The sequence below is a fragment of the Erythrolamprus reginae genome, chromosome 2 (genome assembly GCF_031021105.1).
Source record: "Erythrolamprus reginae isolate rEryReg1 chromosome 2, rEryReg1.hap1, whole genome shotgun sequence".
Taxonomy (NCBI): Eukaryota; Metazoa; Chordata; class Lepidosauria; order Squamata; family Dipsadidae; genus Erythrolamprus; species Erythrolamprus reginae.
In genome coordinates, this window is record NC_091951.1 from 323,454,168 (window position 1) to 323,471,480 (window position 17,313).

General features: G+C 36.8%; 1 protein-coding gene across 1 annotated transcript in view; it reads right to left on the bottom strand.

The window, feature by feature from the left end:
• Positions 1 to 2,858: 2,858 nt before the first annotated feature.
• MAP3K1 (mitogen-activated protein kinase kinase kinase 1) overlaps positions 2,859 to 17,313 on the bottom strand; it is a 78,444-nt gene continuing 63,989 nt past the window's right edge. Inside the window, exons 15-20 of the mRNA XM_070743321.1 lie at positions 16,601 to 16,753; positions 11,971 to 12,133; positions 9,640 to 9,771; positions 8,489 to 8,631; positions 6,891 to 7,022; positions 2,859 to 6,017 (exon numbers count right to left, since the gene is read on the bottom strand). Of these exons, the coding sequence (XP_070599422.1) occupies positions 5,868 to 6,017; positions 6,891 to 7,022; positions 8,489 to 8,631; positions 9,640 to 9,771; positions 11,971 to 12,133; positions 16,601 to 16,753 (873 nt within the window). The 3' untranslated portion in view covers positions 2,859 to 5,867. The remainder of the gene's footprint in view (positions 6,018 to 6,890; positions 7,023 to 8,488; positions 8,632 to 9,639; positions 9,772 to 11,970; positions 12,134 to 16,600; positions 16,754 to 17,313) is intronic.

Below are 17,313 nucleotides of genomic sequence, written 5' to 3' on the forward strand. Positions count from 1 at the left end.
GGGCGGGGATGCTGGCCATCTCGGTAGCAAGTTTTGAGCTCTGGTTTCTGTGCCTGTCCGGGGGGGGGGGGACCTGGGGCGGATGCGAATGGTGGGCAACAATTGTCGCACGCCGTTTGCAGGCTTACTTAGGAGCCGTAATGCTTGGTTTCACGTTAAAGGCTTTGTGCGGTCGGGCCTCCGATGAGCACTGGAGTTTTCGACAGTTGGGCATACCAGTATTAGTCAAAGTTGGCTCTTCTATGACAGGTAGACTTCAACTCCCAGAATTCCTGAGCTAGCATGATTGGCTCAGGAATTCTGGGAGTTGAAGTCCACAAGTCATAGAACAGCCAACTTTGCCTACCCCTGGGCATAGCTATTAGGAGCGCTTGTTAGCAAGTCAGCTGCGCCTTTCAGGAAAGTTGATGAGTTAAAATAAAAAATGGGCCACTGCTTCCACGGGGAGGGGTGAACACAGTGGGGGCATCAAATTTATGTACTATTTATTACATAATAGTTTTTAAAAAATTGTCTTTCCTTTAGTACCATAGTATGATCCTTAATTACTTTTAAAATAGGAAATAATTAAATAGTATGTTTTTACCCATAAATGCTTTAATCATTTTAATCATTATCGAGCTTGGAGCGATTAATGTTGAGTTTGAATTTGTTGCGTGCTCTTGTGTTGTTGCGGTTGAAGCTGAAGTAGTCCCCGACAGGCAGGATGTTGCAGCATATGATCTTGTGGGCAATACTTAGATCATGTTTTAGGCGTCGTAGTTCTAAGCTTTCTAGGCCTAGGATTGAAAGTCTGTTTTCGTAGGGCATTCCGTTTCGAGTGGAGGGTTTCTTCTGGTGAAGTATCTTTGGACATTTTCTAGGGTGTTGATGTCTGAGATGTGGTGTGGGTTCCAGACAGATGAACTGTATTCAAGGATGGGTCTGGCAAATGTTTTGTTAGCTCTGGTGAGTAGTGTGAGATTGCCGGATTGAGATTGAACTTGGTTCAGATTTATGACCATTGCTGGGTCCCAAGGTCACATGGATCCCCTTTTGCAACGCTTCTGACAAGCGCAGTTAATAAGGAAACAAATTCACATAGCAACTGTGGCAAGAAAGGTTGTAAATGGGGACAAAATTCACTTAACAAATGTCTCACTAAACAGAAATTTGGGGCTCCATTATGGTCAGAAGTTGAGGATTACCTGTAGTTCTCCCTTTCAATCGAATGAGAAAATGAAGACCCACAAACTTTTTTTTTCTTTTTTGTGGTAAAGCAGATACTATGAAAGTTGCTGCCCCCTGAAATTTGATCAGCGTTTTACTGTAATCAGTTAATCAATCTATTTTATTTATTTAAAACATATATAATGCTTTCCACCATTAAACTTCATGAAACTTTTTAAAAATCCACCTGTTTCAGAGATATTGCCTTGTTTCATTTTGTTCGCTTTCTGATTTTGTTTACAGTATTTTTAATACAGTATATACATTTTATTCAGATTGTAAGTCTCCGTATCTGTCAATTGAAAATTGAATGAATACTATTTCCTAGTTAAAAATTATAGATAGTTCTCCCCATATTTTAGCAGACGACCAAGCAAAGAAAGGGAAGGTGGAAGGAAAGAAATCCAATGGCAGGATGGATGAACCAGTGGTGGTGGGTACAAGCATTGGGAAACTTGAAAGACTAGGTTAGGAGCAGATGTTGATGAAGAAAAATCTATGTAGTTGTTAAGAGTTGACATTGACTTGAAGGCAATAACAAGTCAATGCCTACTGAATTGATCTCATATAATGATGTGTTTCAGCTTTTCAGTTACGGTAGTTATCATGGCAATGATTGTGGGCACAGGTATATTTTGTGGAAATTATTTCAATAAACAAAATGCTTGGCAAATTATGTCAAACAGTATGAGTAACAAATCTGAGATAGTCACAAAAACCAGAATATAGTCAAGCTGCACTCTCTGACTCCCTTTAACCTTCAGAGCCAGCAATCACACCATCTGAAGGGATACTGAGGAGTGATAGGCATACCCTTTTTGGATTCCCAGGCCCTTTAAGTAGAGCAATTATTTGGTAGTCACACTGCAGATTCTGCCTCCTGCATTGGTTCACTTCAATTGTCCCCTCCCTGGTGCTTTGGACTGTTATATGTAAAGGATGTCTCAGTCTTACTTGTGTGCAGGTACCATATTGCCTATCATCAGTAGAATTCAAGCAGCCTTTGGACAAAGTTGAGAGAAAGATGACAGAAGCTACAATTTGTTTGTTCAGAAGCCAGAGCCGTAGATATACATCCATCCCATCAGGTGTACACTCAAAGCTGAACTGAGAATTTGCTGGATCCTAGAATGCTGCTAGGATAAGCCAGCAGCAAAGTCTGAATTTTCTGTAATTACTTTTATAAAGAGCAAATTTCAATCCAAAATAAATATGGAACAAGAATGAGCATGGTAGTCTTAAAAAATAAAATCCAAATTCCAAGAATTATGAAAAACTAAAGCAAGTTCACAGTTCCTATTAAAAATATAATTTTATAAAGTTGTACAGTTTTATCGCTGCAACCCCAACAATATGAGTAGTTTTTAATCAGTCACTTTTATTGATGGGTTTGAAAGTTTTAAGAATCCTTACCCTTACCCTACAGGAATATGTAGATAAAGCAGTTGTAGATTTTTGTTATAGCAGTTATAAGTCCAAATAAAAACTGTTTCTAAGATCAAGAAACAGAAACAATGACATCCTTACTTTCAGGCACATTTCAGACCACAACAGGTGACAAGATCTTCTTTGTTTAAAGGAAAATACATGTAATGCAGTAATTCCAGGAAGTAATAAAGTCAGAGTAATTGCCATCAAAAAAGGACAAGTTTTGTCCAAAATCTTTTATTTACTATAAAGACAAAACCACCAAAATAGGTACAAATTATACTATAAAATTGGTTCAAAGGGGTAAAAACTTTTAATTAAAATATCTTGATATATTTAAAATAACAAAGAATATAATGAAGCCAAATTTTCTTAACCCAGAGATCTTTAAAATTTACTTGCACAGTAAGGTGCTAAGAAGTTAGCCCTTAAGCCCTGGAACTCTTAGGAATCAGTCACATAGCAAATATAATTTCAATGTGAAAGTGAACTTTGGTAGAAGAAAATCTATAGGATACCTGAGGTAGTAGAAACTGGAATAAACAGCAGTAGACGTTATTTACAACTTAGGTACCAAATAACATTAAGAGCACAAAATTAATTACATAATACAATTTTCAGTCCAGCTTTGATCCAAAGAAAATAAGATTACATCACATCTGCATTTAAAAACACAATTACCAGCAAGCAGAGGAAAATGCAAACAAACTCAAAGAATGCTTTTAGACACCTAGAGGTGGTCCAAGTTTGATATGTGAAAGACGTGGTGATCTACAAGGATAATACTGATTAGCTGAGGTTTGTCAGTTTACATAATTGACATTTAAGTCCAAAGTTGTATTTATCTGACAAGATAAATGAATCCAGTACATGAATTGGCAAGAGTGCATCCTTTAAAGCTTACACAGAAGAAACTTAAAAACAATATGATTGGAATAAAGACAGATTCTAAACTGAAACAAGTCAAATACAAACAAAGCTACAAAACTTCACATTTAGATTTTTTTTAACTCTTCAAAGTCTCCCAATAATAAGAAAAAAAAACAAAGGAATGTAACATTTCAAAAAGAAATACACATCCACCTTTAATGACATTGCTCTTGATTAACTTTAGCATAGTCATTGTGTAAACCTCCATTAACTTTGTTTCCAATTTTTAAAAATTGTACATTGCCTAAATTGTACAGTATTATAGCTTATCAAGTTTGTCCTGAGCCTTTGATCATAACCAATTTCTGATCAATATTTCGACTGGCTTCTGAAGAGTTAAAATCGAAACAGTTATTTTAACAAAAGTTGATTAAACACAGTCAAAACTTTACTTCAAAAAAAATTGCCAGAAAGTAAAAGAGCTGCCATTTTCCTTCAATATCCCATTCATCAGAATTTAAATCATCATTGAAATCATTAATGACACATCTGTTTAAAAAAAAAGTTCTGCATCCTTGGTGCAAAAATATTTCTTCAAGGATATTTCATTACATTGTGTGAAAATTTAAACACAACTTTTTCATTGGCTCTTTTCCATTTTAAAAAATAGTTCCCAACAACTTAATTGTCAACTATTATGTATTTATTTTTCATATTTCCACCTTGCCATAATCCAAATTGTAAATGATGGGGCTGTGCAAGGATCATGCTTCAAGGCCACATGGTCAGCTTTTTGTGAGACAAGTTGTCTCATCTATCCCGTATTGCTACAATGTCGTGCCCACTCAATGTTGTCTTGTCTGTCCCGTATTGCTACAATGTCATTCTCAATTTTGCAACCTCTCCATTTGTTATTAAGGGAAGACACCTAAATAAGAAACAGTGTCTTATCCTGTTTTTTGTTTTAATTAAAATTTCATTCATTCATTCATTTATTTATTTATTTCATTCGATTTTTTTTTTTTAGTGCCACCCTTCTCCTTACTCAGGGCAGCCTACCAACATGTTAGCAACAGCATTTTTTAACAGAGCCAGCATATTGCCCCCACAATCCGGGTCCTCATTTTACCCACCTCGGAAGAATAGGATTCTATTTTCAGGAAAGGCTGTTAATGTGGGGATAAAGTCACAGAAACTACTTCTGGTGGTTTCAGGCACGACTCTTTATAAGTGCCCATGATGTATTTCTCCATATCCGAATAGGTTCACGGCAGATCAAAGCACAGCCCCAGTAAAAAGATGACAAATGGCATAAGGAAAACAGCAGGAGAAACAGCAAACATAATGCAATGCTAAGAATAAGGCTGAATTTAAAGCTTCGGCTTTAAATAGAATAGAAGTTGGGTATCAGAAGGCAGTATGACATAATACTCCTTTCTACCACAATTTTACCATGAGCTGTGATATTAAAAGGGCTTCAAAACAGAACATTCACTTAATCCTTGGCTATGAAGTTCTGTTATTCAAAAAAAAAAAACCCCCCAACCTTGTGCACTCCTACCCCAATAATACATCTTGTTAAAAACCCTGACTTAAGGGCAGCATTTTATTGCAGGTTTCAAACCAATTTTAATCATATTCTTTTACAACAAGCTGCCCAGCAATATTTAGCTTGAACTTGATTCTGGCTATTTGGATTCATTTTAAAAACATTTTTCCCTGAATGTGAAGAAAAATAAAATGAAACTACACAGTGGTAACTTCCAAAGGACAGTTACAAGACTAATAGTAAGTAAGTCAACCACAGTTGCCATACTTAGTGACTTCTAAAGCAGGCAAAGGTGATTTTAAAACTATCCAAACCTTCTTTTTCCACATAAAGAACAAGTTTCACCATAATGTAGACACCAACTTTCTTTAGAATGGATTGTTGGAATTTGCATGTTCTAAAAAAAAGTGATGTGTTTTTAAATGGCTCTTTAGCCACTCAACTGCTAATATTGCTGAAGAAATGCTTTAAAATAAATGTTTTTGTTTTTTTAAAAATCACGTTTTCCACTAAATAATCATGCAGATCTAAAAGAGGAACTGCTTCTCTGTTCATGAACAGACACATCTTTGAGAAAGGCACAGTTTACATATTTCTGCACAATTTGTGAAATGTTACATATTGAACTTATGTCAAGATCTCGATTTGTCAGTCACGTACATATAGGTCCTCTACTGACTTCAAGTCCTCAAAACATATAATTAAGGCCGGCAGAGCAATTAATACGCATTGCTATGCAAACCTGCACAGGAAGACCAGCACTTTATATTTTCAGTAGCATCAAGTTCAGTGTAACCCCAGTTTTCTACAACTACCACATAGTGCGAAAGACAGGGTGTTTTAACAACTCCCTTGCTGGGGGTCTGTCCTGAGGTTGGAGCTCCAAACATCGAAGTGCCACATCCCTTAAGCCTGGAGTCAAATGCAGTGGGATTGTTGGAGCTGTAGTTGCACTAGCAATCTACAATTAAACAGAAAATAATAATTACACAAAAAAGCCCAAAACAACAAGATTATATTCTGCAGAGCATCTTAGTATTTGCACTACTGACAATGTACACATTAAGTTTCTTACAACTGATTCTCGTTATTTGCAGATTCCATATTTATGAATTTGCCTACTTTTAAAATTTATTTGTAATCACAAAAATCAAGTGTTATGGTCTTTTGCAATCATTTGTGGACATGCAAAACAGAAAAAGATTGAGTCACTCTACACAGACATTCCCAGCTGAGGTTTCAATATCCACAACTTCAGTGTCTGCAGAAACTTATAGAATAGAACTAACGTACCGAAAATCATGAGAACTGACTATATATTGATACTATAAATATATGCGTTCAAACTATATATGCAGTTTGCAAAAGATTTTCAGACTGTTCAGTAATGAGACACAATAGGGGAAAAGGAAGGAAAACATATTTGCTCTGTTTTTTTTCTTTTTCTTTTCTTTTTCTTTTTAATTGCTGCTATTTTTAAAGCACTGGAATTTATTCATACTCCTTTAAAAATAAAATAATAAATTGGGATATCGGGCATATGATGTGGCTATTAAAGAAAATGTTTCTCAAACTGTGAAAATGCTTTCAAACTATAAGATATCCCTAATCACCCTTTGAAAAGGTTATATAATGTTCTTCACATCCTTTAGTTTATGTGCATGGTTATCATTTAGCCTAATCCAGCTATCTGCTGCAAATTCCTTTCCTCTCAAATTCTAATGACAAATTTACACTGCACTCTTGGGCATGTCAGTGGCCTTTGAATGAAAGAAACTCTCTGTGCATTTCCTCAACTATAGGCTTTAACATTTTCTCTTAAGGATCATTTTACCTTAAATATCAAAGCAAGATGATTGGAATGTTTCTCTGCATTCCAGGGGGGCTTAGCGCAAGCCATTTCTATAATAGCACAGCCAACACTCCACACATCACAGCTCCTGCCATACTGTTGGCCTCTCAACACCTAAGAGAGGAAAAAATAAATGAGATTAATTTTGATTCATCAATGGAGCACCTTAAAAAAACCAACAGTGTAAAATGCTTTATCATATTAGCCTGAAGTAGGATGCCATCATAAAAGGTCACAAGAGATTGCTTTATTTCAATATCCATAAAACACTGTTCCTGAAAAATATTACACTTACAAATTCCAGTTCAGAGCATAAATATCAACGTTTTTCAGCTTTTGCTATATCCCATGAAAATTAAATACTTGTTCCTGTGAGACCAGTGGCCCCATTAACTTTAAAATGCTTCTCAACCTTTCTAATGCCACGACTCCTTAACACAGTTCCTCATGTTGTGGTGACCCCCAACCATAAGTCCAGTGCCAATTCTCCCAGCAGAGCTTTAAGCTGATTGGCAAAAAGGTCAGAGGGACATCCCCACTGTAAACGCCTGTTTGGCCGGATTGTAAAAATATGTTCCAAGGTGCCAGAATAGAAGTTTTAGTTCTTAATACCATGAGAAATTCATATTTTCCCATGGTCTTAGACGACCCCTATGAAAGGGCCGTTCAACCCCCAAAGAAGTCCCAACCCCAGGTTGAGAACCACTGCTTTATTTGAAGAGAATGTGGAAATGGAGGACTATTTGTGGTTCCCAAAGTGCATTAATCATTTATGTATTTTTAGCAATTCTTTGTTTAAGAGCAGCTGTCTACCATGAACTCTGCTTGACAGCAAAGAAAGAAAATGCCAGTGCTATTAGGGAAGTCAAGGTATTTTGCTATTTATTTCCAGAACAATATTTCTTAAAACACAAGTAGCATTGCTCACTTGTAGCTTTTTCTTAAAAGAGAATTCACATATCATCACAAGTCAGGCTGGTCCACTAATATTGTAATGCGGAAGATGCTTTTCAAAATAATAATTAACAAACCTTGTATCTAGATACAGGAGAGAAGGCATCAGATAAATGATTGAAAATGTAGATGCACTCTCCTGATTTGGATCATCATTTCATATTACTATGATGACAAGGACGTCAACTATTTCAAGTAAGAAAAAAGTGAGCAAAAGTATTGGGATATGACTATGGCTGCTATTGCCCTACAAATTATGCATATGTTTTTAGATGATGTCCCAATTCTTAGATAAACTATGGCCCTTTGATGAGTTATTGACTTCAACTCCCATAATTCCTGAGCCAGCCGTGTTCCCCATCTCTGCCATAGGTAATAGAGGAATGTTAAATTATCAAAGTCAATCAAATTCTGAATAATGGGAGGGCAAAAATGGGAATTATTTCAATCAGTTCTTTAAAATAGGTGGCTGATTGGCCTAAGTGGGAATCATGGAATTGGATTTTGGCTTGATCAAAGAAGGTTCTTCTCAGATTCCTGTACCCACTCAAATTAGTGTTTCATAGAATTAAAGAAAGGTTAAGTCAAAAGTCGTTAATATATTTTTTCCTAAGATGAAATCTTACCTCTGGTGCCATAAATGCAATGGTCCCCAATAACTGTCCTTGAAATTCTCCAGCACCAGTTCCTTTTGATGCCAATCTAGCTGCTGCTCCAAAATCAGCAATTCTTAGCCGATGACCTGTGCTATCAATTAACAAATTGGCACCTGTTGGCAGTATTAGAAATGCAATTAACTGATGAAAGAAATGCAAATACACTTGTGGTAGAAAATGAAAAAAATGAACTATTTTTCTTTATTCAATAAAGTAAATGCTGGGGTAAATTTAAATATATCTTGCAGTCTACATTGTTGTATTATAAATATAAAAGTTAGCATAATAATAATATTACTACTACTACTACTACTACTACTACTACTACTACTACTACTACTAATGAAATTTAGAATCAAAAGGACAGAATAACAATCTGGATACTTAAATAGTTATAGACTAAAAAAAAAATTGCTATTAAATATGTCTATTAGAGATGTTCCCAAATAATATTTTTCCAGAACACAAATAGAATATTTAAAATAAAAAAAGCTAAAGTAGGTATACTTTAGCAACAATATTAAAAATAAAAAAGCTAAAGTAGGTATACTTTAGCAACAATTAAAACCAATAGCAACAATTAAAACAATTTATAATGTAAATCTCTACCTTTGTCTTTTATATATAAATATTTATCTTATAGATGATTATACATATAATATATAACAACTAGGCTTGAAAAAAACCTAATAGAAGTTAGCATTGTGCATGACAGCATACAATCCTACTTTTTTGTACTTTCAGTACTACATCACAGAATAGTTTTGAAGGTAACCATAATTCCTTCTGAGGACTACAAGATATCTTCCTTTATGCCAAAAATCTGTGCTTTTCACACTATTTTAACATAATACAAGATGAAGAGAAATAAGTATGGAACATTATATAAGTAATGATACCAAGATAGCTAAACACATTGAGGCAAGTTAATATCTACCAACAATTTTAAGAATGAAACTAGATAGTGATGAATGTTAATTCATCACTATCTAGTTTCATTTTTAAAATTGTTGGTATAATTATTCCCATTATCATCTAATGGGAATAATTATACCAACAATTTTAAAAATGAAACTGATTGGCAATGTGTAAATGTCTAGCTATAGTAACATTGATCTTACCTTTGACATCTCTGTGAATGATCTGATTTTCATGAAGGTAAGACAGGCCACGAAGCAACTGCTCTGTGTAGTTGGCAACCACAGACTCCTTAAAGGGTCCATATTTACTTAACAAATGAGCAACAGATCCTCCTGAAAAACAGGAATATATTTTATCCATTTAGGTTGACTATACATGGGCCAGCAATGTGCAGCAGCGGCTAAAAAAGCCAACATAATCCTAAACTGCATGAACAGGGGGATACACTCCAAGACTAGAGAGGTAATAATACCACTCTATAATGCCCTAGTCAGGCCGCACCTGGAGTATTGCATCCAGTTCTGGTCACCACACTTCAAAAAAGATATAGAAGAAAGAGTGCAGAAAAGAGCAACTAAAATGATAAGGGGACTGGAGACCAGGCCATATGAAGAAAGGTTGATGAAACTGGGCATGGATAGTCCAGTAAAAAGACGGTCCAGGAGGGACATGATAGCTGTATACAGGTACTTAAGGGGTTGCCACGGAGAGGAGGGGGTCACACTATTTTCCAGGGCACCAGAGGGCTGGACGAGGAACAACGGTTAGAAGCTGTCCAAGGAGAGATTCAACCTGGAGATCAACCAGTGGAATGGCCTGCCAGCGGAGGTTGTGATTGTCCCAAATCTGGATGTTTTCAAGAGGAGATTGGACTGCTATATGGCTGGGGAGGTGCAGGGTTTCCTGCTTCAGCAGGGGGTTGAACTTGATGACCTGTAAGTCCCCTCCAACTCTAATAAATAAATAAATAAATGAATGAATGAATTTGAAAACAGCAATTTGAAATATACTGCTCAAAAAAATAAAGGGAACACTCAAATAACACATCCTAGATATGAATGAATATTCTCATTGAATATTTCATTTGCACAACTATTCCATTTGTACAACAGTATGTGAAATTGACTGTCAATCAGGACAGCTTCCTAAGTAGACAGTTTGATTTCACAGAAGTTTGATTTACTTGAACTTATATTCTGTTTTTTAAGTGTTCCCTTTATTTTTTTGAGCAGTGTAGTTGCAAAATTTGATCTACAGGGCAGGAAAGGAATTCTAGGGGCTTCCAATGAATTCTCTTTGGCTTCCTTATATTGATGTGTGATTGTGTCATCAAACAGACACAAATAAATGTTAGATTATATAATACTTTATATTTTAACAACATTTTTTTTACTAAGAATGGAACAATAAAATTTAGTGCTATATAATTTTCACAAAATATATTTCATTGAAATATAAATGTTGAATCTTCCAGAACTCTCAGCATAAATGTTATGAAAGTTTTACCCGGCCCTGTTTCAGTGTTTCAGTGTTTCAGTTCATATACAAGTTTCTTTAGTACTGCTAATAATGAATATGCACAATGTGACAAAGCCTTTGGAATGTCTACATCAAAATATGGTGAAAACATGCTTGCTTTAATATTAGTGCTCACCAAGTCAAAACAATCCTCACTATCTGTTGTGATTCAGCCTGAGGCTCCTCAGGGACCGGCTGCGTCTCTGCTGGATCCAGGCCCGGAGGAGGAGGACAGTGAACAGGAGGGGGAGGACCAGGCAGACGGGGGAGAGGAAAGTCAGGAAGAGGATGAGGGGGAGCAGCCTGAGAGCCCCGGGGGGGGGGGGGGGGGGCTCTCCCCAGCCAGTAGCCTGGCCTCATTGGATGAGGAAGCACAGGCTATAATTGACATGAGACAGCGACGTGCAGCTCAGAGACGGGACCAATTAGAAAGGTATTGGCATCACTGAATTGGCAACAGCTGGGTTTGGGTGTGGTTCTCCTCAGCAGGGTTTAAAAGGCAGGCAAGCCTTTTCAGCCATGTGGAGCGTTATCAACTGGAAGTTCTGTGACCCTGCTTTGCTTCTCGGCGTCTCTGATCTTGGCTTGTGGCCTAGAAGACTGGAAGACTTGGGGGAGGCGTATGTTTGTTATCTCCAGCGTTGTTTTTGACAGCAAGAATCCTGTTTTACTTCATGGCCTTCGTGAAATATCTTTGAAGTTTCAGCGTGTTCCTGTTTGTAAGGACATTTTCTGTTACCTGTGTTTGCTTTGAATTCTATAAACTGCCTTTGATTTTTACCAGTGTGTCTGGCTTCTCTTTTTGGGTTGGCGTTTGCTTCTGGAGGGACCCAGACAGAACACTATCTATTCCAGGGGTCTCCAACCTTGGCAACTTTAAGACTTGTGGAATTCAACTCCCAGAGGTCCTCAGTTAACTCTGGGAATGAATATATGAGTAGAATATAGAGCAAAACAAAATGGCTACACATGTCAATTTCAGGCTCGACAGGAATACATTTTGGCATCCATACCTGCCATCCATTCTATAAACAGGTTGTAGTTGCTTTTCTCACATGTAGAACCCATCATTCGAATGATATTAGGGTGATTCAAATGGTTCATCATTCTTATCTCTTCTCTCAGGGCTTCCACCACTTCTTCCTGCTCAGATGATGTATTCCTGACGTAGGTTACCTGTTTCATAAAACATGTCAGATTTTGATTCGACAATTCCATAAGCAGAAAAAGTAGCAACTGTCACTGTTGTAAACAGATCAGATTCCATGCTGAACTATTTGAAGGAAAATATTCACAGTATGATATCCTGCATGATATCACTAGGTCAAAGTGCAGAATGTACACCTGGGATTTACATGAGGTTCCTAAGAGGCTTCCAGCATTGTTGCCAAATTGTAAATTTACTGTGAAAGTAAAGGGAATATGCAATCATTAGAAGGAATTTTTAAAATTATATTTAATTTTATCCTGGTCTCACAGATTGCTTTTTGAATGTCATTGAAAGAAAGAGTGCAATGTTTGGACTAAACAAATTGTACAACTGTACAATATACAGTGGTACCTCATGATACGAACCCCTCGTCTTACGAACAACCCGAGATACGAACCCGGGGTTCAGAAAATTTTTGCCTCTTCTTACGAACGTTTTTCTTCTTACGAACCCGCCGCCGCCGAGAAGCCCCGCCGCCCGGCTGTCGCTTTTTGAAACACCCGGGGGGCTTCCCAGCGTCCTCCTGAACTCGAACGCCAAACCCGAACTTCCGGGTTCGGCGTTCGGGAGGCCGCCGAGAAGCCCCCCGGCTGTTTTAAAAGGTGACAGCCGGGCGGCGGGGCTTCCCAGCAGCCTCCCGAACGCCGAACCCGGAAGTTCAGCAAAAGTTTGGGTTCGGGAGGCCGCTGGGAAGCCCCGCCGCCTGGCTGTCACCTTTTAAAACAGCCGGGGGGCTTCCCAGTGTCCTCCTGAACCCGAATGCCAAACCCGAACTTCCGGGTTTGTTTCAAAAGGTGATAGCCGTGCGGCGGCATTTTTTGGCGGTTTTTTTTTCATTGCACGGATTAATAGATTTTACATTGTTTCCTATGGGAAACAATGTTTCGTCTTACGAACTTTTCGTCTTACGAACCTCCCCCTGGAACCAATTAGATTCCTAAGACGAGGTATTACTGTATATATAACAACCCTGAATACCTGCTATTTTTCCTGCTGTTATTAATATTTTATTGGGACAAAATTCAAATAAATTGCATATAATCCTTTCCTTAGAGGAATTCCAAATAACTCTTTACATACAGAAAAACATTCCATATGCAATACCTACTTAAATCACTTCTTGATGAATGTCATTAAAAATTGTATATTGTATATGAAAGGAAGGAGTCAAAAAAAGAAAGGAAAAATGCAAAGAGGAGAAAACAATGGAAATAATAGTAAGTCATGAATTAAACTGAGGGAAAACAATACTAAGAGTGTTGGAAGATATGTATGAAATGGAGGCTGGGGCCTTGGTAGAAATTTTAGAAATTAGGCAATAGAAGAAGGTAGAGGTGGGAGGAATATCTAGATTGGAAATGCGAGAAATAGATATACATAGAGACTTAAAATTGGAATATGGGAGGCAAGTCCCCCCAAAAAGAAGCATAGCAAATAAAGTATTGAAGCAGACAAGAGAGGATAGGTAGATGATCTTTATCTTTATTGTTGCTCTGATTTGCCTTTCCGCTTTCCTCTCTTCATTTTAAAGCAGAGCAATCAAATTATGAAGCGGACAAGAAATGATGGATGGAGGATTCTTTAAAGTTGCAAAGGATACAAAGAAGACAAAAGCCAGGGTATGAGAGAAGAGAAAAAGATTTTTATTTTCTCAGTCAGCTCTTTTATAATGAACTGTTATCTCTACTCCTACTTCAGTGTGCACATGCACCGTGTTACAAGAGGAAGTAACTTATAATAAGCAGGTGTAAGGACAAAGCTTTAGAGTTTGCAGAAAACCTTGACAGTAGATAAGAAAATAGCTTTTAATGATACCAGCTAGCACAGATGTCAGTCAGCACGTCCTCCTTAGAACAATTTGCCCCAAGGTTGAACCTTCCAAGGTCTACTCAAATCTCTATGACAGCAAACTTAAGCAAAAATCCTGCTAAATCCTGCTAACTGTATGAAATGAAATGAAATGAATATTCTTATGTAGGTCTTTGATCACATAGGACATGCCCATCCATGCAACCTCTGACCCACACAAAGAATACTATAGGATTCCTTTTGTTGTTGCTGTTCTGAGTTGCTTTTCCCTCCCCCCCCCCTCTCTATTTTTTATCTTTTTCTAGGCAGGTGACATGGTGAGAAGTTAATCAGTAAAGAAAGAAAAAGTTTCTTAATAAAGGGTAACATGATTAAAAACAAGAATAAATGATAGAAATGAAGGGAATATTCATGCATACATTTTTATTTGATAAAATGAAAATAATAATGAGAAATAGGTGGAATAATTGAATAATGGTTGTAATCTAATATAGATGTGTATTGCCATTAGAAGTACATAGGTTGATTGAATGTAATAATGTTTAATCTGATCAATTTCCTATGTATTGGAATGGATGGCGCCCAGGTGCCATACTGTTCACACATTGATTTATCATTTTTATAAAAAATAAAAACTTGAAAAAATGTGTATTGTGATATTGAAACAATGTGCGCATGCGACATGCTATGCATCCCATTTTAAAGTCATAAAAATTGTGATACTCAATTCAACAAATGCTTCCAACAAATCAAAAAGATGACAGTATTAATTAATTCTACACCCTACTCCCCCCTCCATTGCAACAAATAGGAAAACAATATGTATGATGGGCGTCCGATGGGCGCTATCTAACAAAATGAAATTCAATGGGGAAAAAAGTAAGGTTCTACATTTAGGCAAGAAAAACAAAACACACAGGTACAGTATATGTGATAAATTGCTCAACAGTAGTAACTGTGACAGGGATCTTGGAGTCCTAGTGGACAATCGTTTAAATATGAGCCAGCAGTGTGCAGCAGCTGCCAAAAAAGCCAACACAGTTCTAGGCTGCATTAACAGAGGGATAGAATCAAGATCACGTGAAGTGTTAATACCACTTTATCAGGGTTTGGTAAGACCACACTTGGAATACTGCATTCAGTTTTGGCCACCACGATGCAAAAAGGATATTGAGACTCTAGAAAAAGTGCAGAGAAGAGCTACAAAGATGATTAGGGGACTGGAGGCTAAAACATGAAGAATGGTTGCAGGAACTGGGCATGGCTAGTTTAATGGAAAGAAGGACCAGGGGAGACATAATAGCAGTGTTCCAATATCTCAGGGGTTGCCACAAAGAAGAATGAGTCAAGCTATTCTCCAAAGAACCTGAAGGTAGAACAAGAAGCAATAGGTGGAAACTAAACAAGGAGAGAAGTAACTTATAACTAAGAAGAAATTTCCTGACAGTCGGAATGGTTGATCAGTGGAACAACTTCCAATACTGGAAGCTTTTAAGCAGATGTTGTATAACCATCTGTCTAAAGTAGTATAGGGTTTCCTGCCTAAGCAGGTGGTTGGACTAGAAGACCTCCAAGGTCCTTTCCAACTCTGTTATTATTATATAATATACTGGTATAGGCTTTGATAATTAGAGAAACATCAAGAACAATGGAGAAATATTTGTGGGATCTGCAAGGAAAGAGGAAAAAAATGAAATAATTTTTGTAGCACTATGATATGGGAATACATGTAGCACTTGACTTATGACCAAAGTTGAGTCTGGAATTTTGGTTGTATGTCATTGTGCCTGTTGTTAAGCGGCTCAACATATTTGATTTTATGACTGTTTTTGATATTTGATTTTATGACTGGTTTTACAATAGTTATTACATGAGTCACAGCATTTATTAAGCAATTCACACAGTCATTAAGCAAATCCAGCACATCCAATCAGTGATTTTTTTTCCCATTTTCTTTTTGAAAATGACAAAAAGAGATCACAAATTTTAGTCATTTTGCAATGGGACATTGAAACCACTCATAAATGCATGGCAGTTGCAACATCACAAAATATGATTTATATAACTGCAGGGATGGGAAGTGTAGCAGCAGTCTTAATTTTGAGGATGGGCTGTAACTGACAGTCATAACTTCAAACAGCCATTAAACAATTGGTCATTAAACGAAGACTGCCTGTATTTTGGCAGAATGCTTCTCATGACATGGTCCTATTAGTGAAGTAAAATGCAAATCCAACAATTGGTAAAACAGGACAGAAATAAATTGGCTTTTATTCTGTTCTTCTCAAAATCCAAGATTTTCTGGTCTTTCAGCCAATAGTTTCCAGCCTAATTTTTAATATTCAAATGCCTGAACAGTATTATAAAAACAAGATACAATCCATGATCTTAAAAGACCAAGGAGAGACTATACTATGCAATCTTTTTTCATTAGAATGATTACTTTTAAAAAGTAATTTCATGTTCACAGAAGGGGGAAAATGAATGTTTAATGATAAAATACCTCTCTGTATGTCTTTGCCTATTATTTTCTTAATGTTAATTTTTCAAATATTTAATCTTAATGTTATTTTCCAAATATTCATCAAAAAATGCTTTCAAAATATTAACAAGCATCTTTTTACCTGTTTCACCGCCATTAATGTCCCAGTGCCAACATCCTGAGCTTGATAGCAAGAAGAAAAAGCTCCAAGGCCTATCTGTTGACCTTTAAGCCATTCATTGTCTTCCCTGTAATGGTGCTTTGCTTTGGTATGCCCAGGCAGAGTTTCTGGTGTCTGCAAAATAAATAGATAGGATTATGTAATCCTTTGGAATTTGGGTAGAAAAAAGCATTAATGTATTCTTAAAAGAAAATATGAAGCCTCTATTTAGAATACGCAAACAGCATAAGTATTTCTTTAAGTGCACAGGTTGTCCAATTGAGATCTGCCCCACCCAGCAATTTAAAGAAAAAAAAATAACCAATTTTTAGGATATGTTTACAGACTTTCTACATATATAACCTAACCTTTTTATAACCTGCTCCATTTCCAAACAACTATGGCAGGCATTCAAAGACAAGGGATAAACAACAATACAAAACTTCAAGTAAATTCATTACAATAGGCACTACCATTCATTGGGGACAAAACCACACTGAAATAAAACTAAATGAATTGTTTCTTTTACAGAATAGCTATTATCTGGGACAAGTATTCTAAAGAGTGGGAACTGCCATGAAGAATGACTTCTAATTCACTGCCCTTCATTCTTGAGGGGTATTTTCAGAAAGTATAGGTCAGTAGTCCCCAACCTTTCTGGCTTGGCGGCCTGGTCCGGCAAGGGGGCATGTAAG